This window comes from Lynx canadensis, chromosome C1 (assembly GCF_007474595.2).
Source record: "Lynx canadensis isolate LIC74 chromosome C1, mLynCan4.pri.v2, whole genome shotgun sequence".
Classification (NCBI taxonomy): Eukaryota; Metazoa; Chordata; class Mammalia; order Carnivora; family Felidae; genus Lynx; species Lynx canadensis.
The window spans coordinates 111,133,495-111,148,070 of record NC_044310.1 but is presented as its reverse complement, the minus strand read 5'-3'; the positions used below and the strand labels follow the sequence as shown (position 1 = coordinate 111,148,070).

At 56.1% G+C, this 14,576-nt stretch overlaps 1 protein-coding gene and 1 long non-coding RNA gene across 20 annotated transcripts in view; one reads left to right on the top strand and one right to left on the bottom strand.

Annotated features, from left to right (window-relative positions):
- The window catches only part of BIN1 (bridging integrator 1), a 55,222-nt gene extending 46,148 nt beyond the window's left edge, over positions 1 to 9,074 (bottom strand). For 4 of the 19 annotated variants that reach the window (XM_030325138.1, XM_030325135.1, XM_030325136.1 and 1 more), the window contains exon 1: positions 8,884 to 9,069. In XM_030325138.1, coding sequence (XP_030180998.1) covers positions 8,884 to 8,967 — 84 coding nt within the window. In that variant the 5' untranslated portion in view covers positions 8,968 to 9,069. Of the gene's footprint in view, positions 1 to 8,883 lie in introns of all 19 variants that reach the window. The other 15 variants (XM_030325132.1, XM_030325133.1, XM_030325129.1 and 12 more) reach the window with 9 other exon arrangements.
- Positions 9,075 to 9,168: 94 nt separating this feature from the next.
- LOC115520614 lies at positions 9,169 to 10,710 on the top strand. Its single transcript, XR_003970822.1, has 3 exons — positions 9,169 to 9,407; positions 10,031 to 10,184; positions 10,449 to 10,710. It is a non-coding gene; the product is annotated as an uncharacterized LOC115520614 (long non-coding RNA).
- Positions 10,711 to 14,576: the final 3,866 nt, after the last annotated feature.

Here is a 14,576-nt window from a genome sequence, read left to right as displayed (position 1 = left end):
CCCTCAGTGTCACCTTGGGGACCCAAAACCCAGAAGCAGGGACACATGTGAGGCAGGGAGTATAAGACGTTGTGTGGTTTCCGGCAAGCTTGGGGAGCAGACATCACCTGACAGGGTGGACTCCAGGATGGCAGCCCTACCCCAGGCCCCCTTCCCGGGCACACCTAGATCCCAGCCTGGCCAAGCCAGAGGCCATTCCCTCAGGGGATGCAGGACTTACCCTGGGGCTCCTTTTCCTCAAAGCCAGGGGCTCCTTGGGCCCTGGCCAGTGAGACACTGGGTCCTCAGCTAAGCCCAGACTGGACGACAGACCCATGGCTCAGGCAACACGTGAGGAAGAAAGATAAGCAGGTTGAGGTGCATAGGGGTCTGGGGTCCCTCCCAGCCCTCCGGGGCCTGCTCCCCCCCACCCCCCACCACCTATCCTTTCAGTCTCGGGCCCCACCCCCCACCACCACCCTTACTCACACACATTCCAGCCACCCTCAACAGGCTGCCAGAAACATCCTTGCGTACCCCACAACCCACCTTCTCTGCCTTTCAAACCCAGCTCAAGTGCCACCTCCTCTGAGGAGACTTCCTTGATTGCCCCAGGTGGATGAGAGGCTCTCATGTCCAGGGCACCAGTGCCCTTGCCCTCAGTCTCCCCCGAGTGCCGTGATGGGCACTGGGAGCCCCTTGAGGGCAGGGCAGGTTCTCTCTCAGCACCCGCCGCATCTCAGCATCCTGGCCCGCAGTGGGCAAGCCACAGACAGGGGAAGGACAGCCGGAAAAATAAGCTGAGGGAGCTAGTTCAGTGTGGGTAGAGGCATCTAAAACACGGAGCCAGCAGGGACGTCCCTACAAAGGTGCCCTGGGAGCCAGGAACAGGGAGCCTTCAGGGGCCCAGAAGGCCTCGGAGCGCTGGCCCAGCACCAGCCGCAAGGAGTCCCTCCCTACGGCCCTGTGGCGCTGTGGCTGGCAGCCGCCCACTCACTCCCAGCCTGTGGGGCACAACCCAGAGACACTGCGGCCCTGGTGCTGCAGAGGCGGAGGCGGCCTCGGCTCACTGCCCTTGGGGGGGACGGGGGGGGGGGGGGGGGGCAGCGCATCGCCTCAGGCTTGGACACAGCAGGGGGGGGGGCACAAATGCCCACCCGCAGGGCACCAAGAAGCTCTCCGTGCCCTGAGGCCATCCCTGCAGCCAGTCTCCAACCCCCCGCCTCCACCCATGCTGGGCCCCCAATCCCACCCCATCCGCGCTGCAGTGTGGTTGAAGGTGAGTCCAGGAAGCAGAGGGAGGAGGTCCAGCAAAGAGTACAGCAGGGTTGGGGCTGAGGACAGCAGTTCGCCGGCCCTAACAGCGAGGTCGCGGGTTCAGCAAACCACACAGACCCCCAGGTCAGCGATCCCCAGCGCCTGTGTCACCTAAAAGCTTTCTCAGGTTGGAAGAAGACTCTGGCAGGAGGCCCAGGCCACGTCCTCTCTGGCATCTGGCCTAAAGCCAGGCAGGGCTCCCGAGCAGGGCGCCAGCCCACTCCCGGTTTCTGGGCCCAAGCTCTGCAGCCTCTGGCTCAGGTTCGCCCCGCCATGGTCCTGGGCCATTTTACTGGGGGAGATGGTACTGTGATGCCTGGGTCCCTCGGAATGGCCTTCATGGCGCAGGAGGTGCCCCTCCATCTGACTCCAAGCCCTGAGCTCTAACTCTGGCCTTTTCTGCTCTCTGAAGGCCTGAAATCCTGCAGTCCTGGCTCTCCTACACCACCCACCCTGCACCCTGAACACTCAGGGCATCTCCCAGGCCTTGGCCAGCCCTGCCTGAGGAATCCACGAGCCTGTGCAGAAGTTATGCACTGAGCACGTGCCATGTGCTGAGCTGGAGGTGCCACAGCTACCATAGGAGGCGGGACCCACCCTCGTGGAGCAGATATTCTAGGGAGCTTGCCTCAGGCTGCCCTGGGCCAGCCTCAAGCCTGCACCCAGGAGACCTGCCTCCCACCAGAGCAATTGCGTGGGGCTGGGCAGCAAGGTCCCCCTCCCCCCTCACACCCCCAGGGGTGGGTAGTAAGTCCCAGACTTTCAGATTCCACTCCAGGAAAAGACCAGCATGTGTGTATGGTCAATTGCATGACTATATCCTCCTCTATAACATTAAAAAACAACTCTATTAACATCATTTCATAAAAGAAACACTGTTACAATAATACAAACAAAAGTAGACAGAATCTCAGAATAGAGAGTGTTTCTTTATACTGAATGAACTGGATACAGCTTTTATATTTGGGAAAACACACACGCTCACATAAACACACACCACATTGCCTCGTTAGTCCTTACTTGCATGCAGAAACCCTTGCTTTGGGCTACATCAGGAAACCTCCGGCAGTTTCCACACCCCAGAGCCCACCACAAGACCCATAAGAGTGAAGGTCACACCCCAAGTGTACGGCTAGACAGAGGGGACAAGAGCCCCCAAAACTCATTTAATGGGGGAGGAAGAAGGTCTTGGGGATCCAAATCTGTCAGATGATCCACCTGATAGACAAGGCCTTCCTGGTCAGGAGGGGTCAGCAGGGGTCACTAGAGATTCACATCTCATTTCACATCTCTGCCAGAGACCTGGTAACCCAGATAGTTGACCAGGAGAGCCCGTGGGCAAGTCATACGACTGCTGGGCCTCAGTGTTTTGATCTGCTGAATGGGAATCATAATGACCTCACCTGGTTGCAGTGGAGATGAGAGTTTTCACCAAGCACCTGGCACTCAGCAGGTACACAGTAAACCATGGCTGTTATTATCAAGTTAATATTTGACCAACTCTTCCCTCGGAACAAGAAGAGGCCTGCCTTTCCCTTTTCAACTGCCCAGCCCTGACCCCTGTCAGCCCTTAGCATGGAGTCTGTTCTGCCTGAAGTGAGTGACCTCTTTGGGAGGTGACAGCCCCTTTGGGGAGGCACCAGCACCCCCAGGTGCCAGCCAGTTCCCACGAGGGTGTCCCATCCACAGCACAAGACCAGCTCCTTTGGGAAATGGTGAGCCCCGTGCATTTAATCTGCACAGCACCCCGCAAGGCACACACCCCGATACCAAGGGAGGGAACAGACTCCGAGAGGTCAATGAGTCTTGCCCACGGGCAGTAATGCTAGGGAGAGATTCAGACTCAGCTTCCTAAAAAGTCTTACAAACATCCACCCCCAAGTCTGGGTCATCTTTGGTGCCTCCCTCCTCCTCTTTCAGTGGCCCCTCTGACCCCCTCATTCTACATTCCAAACCCAGAGCCCCTGCCCCGCTTCCAAGCTGCCCGGGCCTGTCCTCCGTCAGTGCCCTGCTGAGCAGTTTTAGCATGGGCATCCTTTCCTTTGCACTTTTAGTCCCAAAAAGAAACTCTTCCCAAAGAGTCTTTAGAGAAACACAACATCCAAGGGTGACATCTAACGGAAAGCCTTCCTCCTCCAGGTGCCCTCTTACCTGGAGCCCAGAAGCTTCCAGTCAGCCTCTCCCTGGCCAATCCCTTGCACTGTGTGAGAGCCCGTGTTCACATCCACACCTGAGTCCTCAGCAGTGGTAACTAAGGGATGCTCGGGAAACGCTGAGCCCAGTTCTCAGAACCCACTCCACCTGCCAGCACATGTTTGTTTCTTTACCGTCTCCCCAAGCTAGAATGTCAGCTCCCTGAGGGTGGGGCTTGGTTTTGCTCAGCCCTCTACCCCCTGTCCCTAGAACAGTGCCCAACACATAGTGGGTGCTCAATGTTCCTTCCATGAATTAAAGAACGGATGAGCAACCCCCTTCACTTTACTGATGGCCAAAGTGAAGAAGCCCAGAGAGGGGGAATAACTTACCCAGGGTCACCGAGTTTATCTGTAGGAAAGTTGATATTCACTCCAGAGCTGTCTGATTCCCTCCCCTGCCGCCGGCTGCCCCTTTAAACACACACACACACACACACACACACACACACACACACACACAGGCATGCACACACACGCACACCATCATAAGCCCTGATCAGCTAAGGGCTCAGCAGGGATTAGCTGTCTGTAGAGGTCTGTAATGGACACTCACAGGGAGAAGGTTGGGAAGCAGGCCTAGGCAGGGACGGCAGGCTCCAGGGTGGCCTCACTGTACTGCCCTGCCCCACAGAGCTGGCATTTAGTGAGCACTTGCTATGTGCCGGGCACCGTCCAAGGCTTTACTCTCCAACACAAATAAGCACAGAGGAACCATTATTACCACACTTTATAGATGAAGGTCCTGCTGCTTGCCCAAGGTCCTATAGGGAAACCAAGGACTGCCTGCCTGCCAAGCCCATGCAGGCTGCCTTTTTGACGTGCTCCTGTAGTCTCTTCTCCTGTAGTAAGAAAGAGGCCTAACACTGAGGGGAGGACCCAGGGATTCTAGAAACTCATGGAAAAAGAACAATGCAAGGCCTGGCCTTAGGTTCCGGCAGGAAGGAGGGACAGAAACATTCTCTTCACATCGTGAAAGTCACACAGCTTGTAAGGGACAAGCTGAATCCAAACTGCCTGGTCCAGGGAGAGGGACGTGGTCAGCGAGCTGCTGGCCTCCTGTGCTCACTCTCGCCCCATACCTCAGCCCACAAGGACCCTCCCAGAACACTCTCCGTGCCCCACGTAGCCCAGTGAACACATCCTGGTCTGCAGGCCCCTGGGCAAAACGGCCTTTGCCTCATTCTGAGTCCTGCCATGAGCCAGCAGGGCTCTGCTGAGTGGGGACCCAGCTCACCCCCAGGCCCCAGCCCAGCCAGGACCCCCAGAGCTCAGGGAAGTCTGGAGGCCATGCTTCCAATCTTTCCGTGTCCACATTCCCTAGCCAAATGTCCTGAGCCCCTATAGACATGCTCCCAGAGATGATGCCTGGTTCAGGAGCCTTCCGTCCAGTGGGTGAACCATCTCCATCAATAATTGAGGTTCAGGGACAAGCTGCTCCAAGGGTAGGCGGGTACAAAAGCCTTGTGCAAACTCAGAGGAAAGAGACACAGAGCAGGCAGATAGGGAGAGGCCAAGGAACAGGCGACATGGGGCAGGGTGTGGGCACAGACAAAAGAGAGGGGAGGAAGAGTCCTCAGACACCCAGGGACAGAGAGATGGACACCAAGATAAGGAAACAGAAATGCAGAATGTGGGGGGAGGGGAGCAATGGGTGGCTGGGGCCTGGGGAAGGGGGGAGGTGAGAGGAAGCTGGGAGGCACCCAGGTGGGCCCCACTCCCAGGGCACCTGCTCCTCCCTATGGCACGGCTCTTCTACGGCTGCCGTGAGGATAAAGACTGGTCATACAGGCCTGGCTCCAGCTGAGGCTAACACAGCCACTTTGTTGGGAGACCTTGACCACCAGGCAAATGTGGTGCCATCGGGGCCATGTGTCAGGGTCCTATAAATAACTGCCGCACCTTCCACTCTGACTTGCCAGCCCTGGGCCCTGCCCTCTCCCAGCTGGGCCTCCCCATTCCCAGCAGGCTCTAGGCGGCCTAGGGGGACAGAGTGCATACTCCCACCCCCTGCCGGAGCCTCCTTCCTTGTGCTCATCAGCAGCCCCAGCTCTGCCAGCACACAGCCTCCCTCAAGCACACTGCTCTGCTCTGTGAGGACGCCTGAGCAGTGGGCCTCAGGGGCAAGCAGGCCAGGTTCCACCCCCATCCCAGCTGTCCCTTCTCCCCCACCATCCCCTCCCCCAAGGGGCCCAGCCCGCCAACCTCTAATCCTCTGTCATCTGACCCGGGCTCCACCCTACCTTTGGCTCTATCCAGCCACCCTACTGAGGCCCAAAAATGGACGCAATGGGAAGGTGACCTCATGACGCCCCCGGGCCGAGCTCCAGGCACACGCTCTGCACCCCAGCACTCTGGGGGCAGCCGGCGGCTGGGAGGTGAGCAGTGTCACTGCCAAGCTCAGACCCTGCTGGCCCCTCCGATATACGCTTACGCCGTCCTCATGACCAGAGGCCACAGGACCTTACAACAGTAAGCTCCACGGCAGTCAAAGCCAGCACAGCCCGCTCCCCACGGCACCCTCGGCGGGGCCCGGGGCCAGGCACACAGCACATGCCCAAGGCAGAATTTGCTGAACGAGGAGCACACAGCACAAGTCAGCCCACCCACAAGCCTGCATCAGGACTCCCAGGCCAAGCCCTCAAATGCCCTTGTTTGTTCATACATAGTCACTGTACCTCCGCCAGGGCCAGGTGAACATTTGGGTGCACACGCAGGTCTGCTCTCCCCTCAGGGACAGCACCCAGAGCAGCGACACAGGGATGGGGGAGGGTGAGATGGGTAACGCCAAGCCAAGACCCATGCAGACACCCACTAGGCTGGGGGCACAGGAGAGCTGGCTCCGTAGGCACCAGAGGGCAAGCAAGGAAACTTGAGCACACTGTCGCCCTCGGAGTCCTGCTGGATGTTTGGGCTGGGAGTGGATGTGGGGAAATCGGGAAAGAAGAAAAGGAGAGATGGGGCCCTTGAACCTATGCGGATACTGTCTAGGCCCTCCACCCCAGCTACTGCTTGTCCCTGACCAGGAGATGCCCTCCTAGGGCAACCGGACCGCTGGAACTGTCCCCATCATTCACTGATCTGGCAGAGGCCAGGTGGGGGAAGGGCGGGGTGGGGTGGTACCTGTGAGACCACTGACACTGTGAATTAGACATGGTCCTGAAGACCACCAGCAGATGACACACTCTGAACCACAGGAGGGCAAAGGGGAGATGCATCAGGCTTCTGGGAAGGGGGTACCGCGGCAGGGCCCACAACCGAGGAGACTGAAGGAAGGCTACTCTCTGGCTTCCGATGGGGGGAGGGTCTCCTCACCAGTGCCTGAGGGCCACAACACAGGCAGCACTCAACAACTCCGGTCACTTAGAGCCCAGGCTTGGGCAGTGCCAGCCCTTGGCCAAGGCCAGCACCCATGGCTGACCAGCTGTCAGCCAACTGCCCATGCCACAGAACAGGAGCTGAAGAGGGAGGGGTGGCAGCTCAGTGGGGTCAGTAATGACATACTGCCACTTACAAGGAAGGGACACAGGTCATGCCTGCTGTCCCTGAAGTTACTGAAAGAGTTGCTGCAGAGACAAGGCAAACCAGGACAATGGGGACACCAAAAGAGCCAAGGGGAGCTAGGAAGGAATAGGACGTCAGTGGAGTGGGGGCGGGGACCTGGTCTCAGCTAACCTTCTGCTTCCCATTCATCTTTCCCAGCCCCTCAGCAGCAGGAAGTAGGCTTAGCCCAGAGCTGCCGGCTCCAGGCACCTAGATGGATTACCCAGTCCAGGGCGAGGGAGGGGGGAGGGGGAGGAAGCAAGGGCAGAAGCATCTGCCCCTCCACCCCCACCGACGCTCATAGAAGCCTTCCCAGCCTCCCCCCCCCCCCCCCCGCCCCACACACACACCAGCTATCTGCGGTGCTCTAATCCCTCCCCCTGCCCGGGGCCCGGAGGGGGGGGTGGTACAGCTGCTGGGGCCAGGCCAGATCTGGAGACTGGCTGAGGGCCCTAACCTCCACACACACCCACCTATCTCCTTAGCCTGGGACCTTAAGGATGAGCGACGGGACTTAGGGAGGCGCCCGGGAAGCTCTAGCCGCCGTCCCCCCCCCCCCCGCCCCAATCACGTGACCGCATCCTTAGGGAGCCCCGCAGGTCTTAGCTGCAAAAGTCATTGTTTATAAACAGCCACAGCCAGGCAGGGGAAGGCCGACCGGTCCCCAGATTCCTCCTCTCGGCTGAGCGTCGGGCGGGAGAGAGGGCTGACTCCGCTGGGGGGCCCTGGGGACCACCCCGGCTGGAGCACGGATTCTACAATCCTAGATTTCAGAGTCCGAGGCGGCAGGGGAAGTGGCGTCAGCAGCTGGCGTGATCCAATTCAATGAACCAGAGGTGGCTTGGGAGGGAAAAGTGAGCGCGCGCGGACCCCCGCCCCCGGGTCCCGCACGTCCGGCACCGTCAGGGAGCCGCTGGAAGCCCCAGCTGCGTCCCCCCTCGCCTGCTGCCCGCTGCCCTGGGCGCCGAGGGGTCGGGTTTCCTGAGGCGCCCCTCCATGCCCCCCGGCTTAGCCCCAGCTCCTTCGAGCCAGCTCCCCACCCAGGTGGTGGGCTCCCAAAACCGGAGCCACCACCCCCTCCCCAGCCGCCGGAAACGCCAAGCCGGGGCTGGAGCGGGAGCACCTCCCCGAGGGGCGCGCAGCGCCGTGCTCCCTGAGGGCCGGGCGGGAGCGGCCAGGCCGCGGGCACCTCTCGGCAAAGGAAACTCGATCCCTCCTGCGGCCGGCGGGGACAGAAGGTGGAGAGGCGGGCGGGGAGGAGGGAACGGAGGGCGTAGGAAGCGCCCAGAGGCCTGGAGAGCGAGTGCTCCAGCACCCGCGGGCCTCGGGGCAGCCTCGGGATTCCCGGAGCACGGCGGCCCTGGGGGACGGGTAACAGGCTCCCTCCTTCCCCCTGGAGCCGGCCCCGCCCGCGTGGCTCGCGTGGGGCTGAGGGGCTAGGGGTGCCACCCAGCCTCCCAGCCTCCCGGCCCTCGGTCTCCAACGTTGGGTTTTCTGGACCTCGCGCCCCGAGAAGAGCGTGGGCCGCCTCTTCTCTGCAGACAGGCGGAGGAGATACAAAGCGGGTTGGGGGGGAGGGGGAGGGAAACGAGGGCGGGGGGGGGGGGTTGAGGGGACAGCTGCGCCCTCTCCTGCCCCTGCCGGGGGTGGGGAGACAAGACGCGGACCGGAGGGGGCGCCCAGAACGCTGGGGGCTGCAGCCCGTGGACCCCCGAAGGCTCCCAGCAGCGGTCGTCCGGAGGTGACAGGGCCTGATCCCGGGTGAGGACCAGCCCCTGGGGGTGAGGGGTTAGGGGGAGGGAGGGGACAGGTGGCCGGGACCGCGCGAAGGCCGGGGATCTGGCTCCCTCACCTTCTCCTGCGCGCGCGTGAGCTTCTTCTGCACGTTGCTGGCGATCTTCCCTGCGGTCACCCCCTTGCTGCCCATCTCGGCCATCGTGGCTCAGGCCTCGCCAGGCGGCGGGCGCCGATCTCCCAGCCCCCAGCCCCCGGCCGCGCGTCCGGCCCCGGCTCCGGCTCCACGCCGCTCTCTCGACAGCCGAGCCGACTGACGGAGGCGGAGCGTTCGCCCGGCGAGCGAGCGAGCGAGCGAGCGACGCGGGGACCCGGGGAGGGACGGACCGAGGGAGGGGCGGGGAGGAGGGGCCGGGCCTCGGGCGGCGGTCAGCGCCCCCCGCCCGCCCCCTGCGGACCAGACTCTGCCTTTTAAAGGGCCTCCGCGGGCGCCGGAACCCTCCGCGGACCCGGAGCGAGGGGAGGTGCGCGAGGGCGCCCAGTGCTGCGGCAAGCGGGTCTCCCCGGGAGCTCCGAAGACACCGCCCCGGGGCGGAGACGAAGACGCGGTCCTCCCGGGACAAGAGACCAGCCTGAGAAAGGGTGCGTTCCAAAACCAGAGGTTAAGGGCGGCGATCGGGGCGCGTCCCCGGGATCGGGGAGCCCCGGCCTGGAGCGCGCGGCGGGAACCCGCTCTCCAGCCCTGGGTTTGGCTCTGGCCTCACGCTGGACGCTTGGCCTCGTCCTGGCCTGTAGACTCACCAGTTTTCACCTGGGTTCGGGGGTGGGGGGGGCCTCTAGGACATCTTCACATCTCTGTCCTTGGCACCTAGTCCCATGCCTACAAAGCGCTCTGTCTTCCCATTTGCTGATAATTATTACGGTAATAACAACTAACCATTAACTGAGCACTTACTGTGTGCCTGGCACTCCGCTGTCTCCTGAACAGGCGGTATAGCTTACAGTCTCCACAACAGCCCTATGAGGTAGGTGCTGTTATCATTCCCATTTGACAAATGGGCGCAGAGAGGCCTGGAACCAAATCTCTGATTCTGCCTTTCAGGCTCTCTACCACTATATACTGGGCTGCCTTCTCTTCTGCGAGGCGGGGAGGGGGGATGATTAATGATCGTTATTCAAAGAGAAGATAAGGTTATTGCTAACTAGCTTTGCCAACAAATCAATGACACTTGTTCGAGATTTATAAATATGTGTTGAATCTACAGATCCCACTCACACCGCTTCCCCAAATTATGTCAGAGGCTATAAAGGATGCCACAGCCCTATGCTGCCCTGGAGGCCAGGGCACTGCCCTGCAAGGTTTCTCAGGCACCGAAGGCTGAGCTGAGTGGAGAGAGGAGTCCTGGACGCCCTGTTGAGGTGGGTGGACAGATGCCAGGGCAGGGGTCCCTGGGAGGCTCCCAGAAGCAGGAAAGGCTTTGGAGACCATACACCAAGCCCCGCCCCCATATAAATGGAGAAACTGAGGCCCAGGAATAAAAGGTTTTCACTTCCCTCTGCTGTGGAAGGCCTCCTGTACTCTGGCCACTCCTCCTCCTTCTTCTTCCCATTACTGCTCAGTGCCCATAAGGGATGATCTTAACCAGTCCTCCCTCCTGGCTTATTACCACTCGTATTTTGCAGAAAGACAGACTGGGGGCTGCAGCAGCTGAAGATAACAAGAGAGAAGCAGATATCCAAACCCTGGTCTTCCTGCACTAAAGCCCTCAGCTGATACATCGAACAGCGTCCCAGAAAAAGCACCAAGCACTGCACAAATGGAAAGCATTTTGTCAAAATTATGATTATAAACTCATGCCCGATTCGTGAATTACAAAAACAAAACATAAACAGCACAGCCTGAGTTGTTAAAGCGACTTTTTTCTAAAAGCTCAACGTGCTTTCACTTCATGGTCTCTCTTCTCCTAATTTTATGATTGTCGTTTTTCTAACCGTTCTCTAAGAGCGCTGTCTCCCAACACTCCTCGGAGGAAAGGAGGAAATAAGCAGAAGTCAAACCGTATTACAATCAGTTCCCAGGGAACAGTGGGAGATTGTGCTTCGCTGGGCTTTGGTGTTGCAAAATATCACTTGACAAAAAAATTGGAAGCAACTTAGATGGTTATCAGCAGGATGGAGTCAGCTAGGGGATCATTCTAAACAACCATCCAGAGATGTAGCAACATGAAAATAATGCTTACAGTATAGTTGTGAGCAAAAAGGAGAAGACAAAAAACACTGTGCATGCACTCTGTCCTTGCAACCACTAAAAATAAATATAAGTGCTCGTGATCCAAGACTCAAAAGGACCATGCACAAAGGAAACAGGCTTTGTTTAAGGTCGAGAGATTATGGCTGATTTTTTCCTCTTAATTTCCTAAATATTCTACAATATACTATATGGCCTTAATAACTAAACACACGCATAGCTCTATCTTTAAACGTGGTAATTCTTTTTTTTTTTTTGATGTCTATTTATTTTTGAGAGACAGAGACAGAGTGTGAGTGGGAGAGGGGCAGAGACAAAGGAAGACACAGAATCAGAAGCAGGCTCCAGGCTCTGAGCTGTCAGCCCAGAGCCCCACGTGGGGCTAGAACTCACCAACTGTGAGATTGTGACCTGAGCCGAAGTTGGAAGCTTAGCGGACAGTGCCACGGAGGCACTGAGACACCCCTAAACATGGCAACTCTTAATGTGATATCTACGTTGGAAAAACTTTTTTAAACACAAAAGCATTGGAAGATCTATTGAAATAAACAATGCTAGTTTGAGACTACATAGAAATTTAAATGTTTTAAACTTCAAAAACTACTATTAACACATAAGGTTAAAAGTTTGGAAGGACATACTCCAAAAATGTTAGTCACAAGTCCAAGGGGTAGGAATGTAGGAGATTTTTACTTTCTTCTTTATGATTTGCTATAATGTCTGATTTTCTTTACCATGATAGCCCATTGTTTTCACGATCACACACAAAACACTAAGATCCAGTATAACTGGGCAAATGGCACAGATGGACAATTCACAAAATCGGAGTTTCAAATGATCAATTAACAGGTTTTTTTTTTTAAAAAAAGCGTTTATTAAATCAACGAATTATATCATTCCTGCCTCTACTTTCATCAAATCGGCGAATCATTTTTTAAACTACATTACCTACAGCCAGAGAGACAGGCACTCACACTTACTGCTTCTGAGATTATGACAGATATTGGAATTTTCAGAAAGCAGTCTTGTAATATGTATTAAGAACCATCAAAATGTCTATATTCTTTAGGGCGTCTGGGTGGCTCAGTCGGTTCAGCATCAGACTTTTTTTTTTTTTAACTTTTTTTAATGTTTATTTATTTTTGAGACAGAGAGAAACAGAACATGAACAGGGGAGGGGGAGAGAGAGAGGGAGACACAGAGTCCAAAGCAGACTCCAGGCTCTGACCTGTCAGCACAGAGCCCGATGTGGGGCTCGAACTCACGGAGTGTGAGATCATGACCTGAGCTTAAGTCGGACGCTTAACTGACTGAGCCACCCAGGCACCCCAAGCATCAGACTCTTGATCTCTGCTCAGGTCACGATCTCATGGTTAGGTGCCTGAGATCAAGACTCACAGTTTGTGAGGTCGAGGCCCACAAGTCGGGCTCTGCGCTGGCTCCAGGCGCCCCAGAGACTGCTTGGGATTCTCTCTGCCTGTATGTCTGCCCCTCCCCCACTTGGTCTCGCTCTTGCTCTCAAAATAAATAAATAAACTTTAAAAAATGCCTGCATCCTTCAATCTTTGAATTTCAAGTCTAGGAAATAACTTGAAATTTTAGCAAAGCTTTAATCATGCAGATGTTCATCACCTTAATTGTAATAATGCAAAATTACTATTTTGGCATGTTCACTGTTTATTGTTTGCTCCCTCTCTCACTCTCCAAACATTGTCAGCACCTACTAAATGCCAGTGCTGGGCTGGGCTCTGCAGAAACAGTGGTGGGTGCAATGGAGCCCCTCTTCCAGGAGTGCGCCACACCAGGGACAGGAGGGGTTCTGGGAACGGCCTGGGAGGCTCTTTGAGGGAGGGATGTTACAGACCTGAAGTGGGCATTGGCCCGAGAACGAGGAGGGCACCTGATGCCTAGTGGAGCCCTCAAACATACAGGCAGGAACAAATCAACAGAGAAGCAAATATGCAACATATTATGGGCTGCCTTTCCCTCTGCCCCTTCAGGGCCCAGGTCTCCCGCCCCCTGTGTCTCCCCAGCTCTGTGCAGAAGACCCTGGGGGCCCAGCTGTCCAGCTCACTCCCAGACCTCTGCACAAAGGCCTATTACCAGCTGCAATGAACTAAACTCTGGTGTAGCCATGCATGCAATGTCTGCGGAAACAGTGATTCCCAAGTTTTTTTTGTGATGGGGAAATGCTGCTAATGTGTTGCTAACAGAGTAACGCAGGATATTACATTGTATAACAGCAACGGCTAACTGCTGGGTGTTGATATCTCTGGGTGGAGCGATTTCGGGGTGAGGATTTTTTTCTCCCTTTTTTATTTTCCCAATTTTGTGCACGTACTATTTTTGTCATCAGAAAGAAAAGCTATGGAAAATACAAATTGAAACGAGGAAGCTGTCCCTGGGGCGCTGGTTGGGAAACCACAATATGGCAGAGTAGAAAGACTAAACACAAACACAGACCGTGTGTCCTGTGCCTGCACCTCTGAACCGTAAGGTCTGGGGAAGTGATTTTGCGAATTAGGAAGGACGCAGGCAAGCAAAGTGCCTTCTCTCCCTTCCCTTCGAGAGAAAATAACACCGCCCTCATGTTTTCCTTCTGTTCTTCAAGAATTGAATAGGGGGCCCTGCTCTAGCACCATGACAACTATCATCATCCATCATCATTATCATCCTATCTTACGAAGCAAGATTTTTTGCTTATATTCTTATGACTGTCAGAAGAATCCTGTGTTCTACAGCAGCAGGACATTTTTGCCCTTGTTATATAACAATCAGGACTCAGAGAAGACAGGATGCATTTACCCAAAGACCCGGGGCACAGTGTAGGTCCTATGCTGAGATCAGTCAGCACCTGGCCATCCCCAGTGACTGGAATGGACCAGCTTCCTACCTCTCTCCTGGGACAGCAGGCTTCATCTCCTAGAGAGACAGGGAGAATCCAGAAGAATCTACAGGCAGAAACAGAAGAGGATTTGTCTGTCCAGAAACATTATTTCAGGCAGCACATGTGTGATGCACATCCAAGAAAGGCTCCTTGACAGATTATCCTCACTCCCTTCTCACATGTAAAACGCCACCAGGACATTGTGGGAGGGGCAGATAGTTCTGGAGTCAGAGGTCAGGTTCTCCATTGACCACTTTTCCATCCTTGGCTATAGTATTTAAACTATTCAAGCCGCCTCTGTAATACAGGGATAAATTATACTCTTTAAGTAATTGTGAAAATGATGAACATTATCCATAAAGCCCCTGGGACATCAGAAGTGACAACATAGACAGTGGCTGTATACAGTGGATGGAAAATGCAGTCAATGTGGTCTGCTCAGATAATTGACCTACTTCTTTAGGGATTCCGTCCTTGTTTGGTGTGAACTGATGCAACCTTGCCCCTTGCGCCATGATGTGTACATAGCCCAGGTGAGCTACCTATTCACCCCAAAGCCATAGCAGTTGGCTCAAGGATGTGCACATGACCCAAGCAGAGCCACTCAGACTTCCCTGGACATGAAGGGATATATGCCCATAGGAAAAGAAAGTTCCTCTTTCCGGGAGAGTTGCTA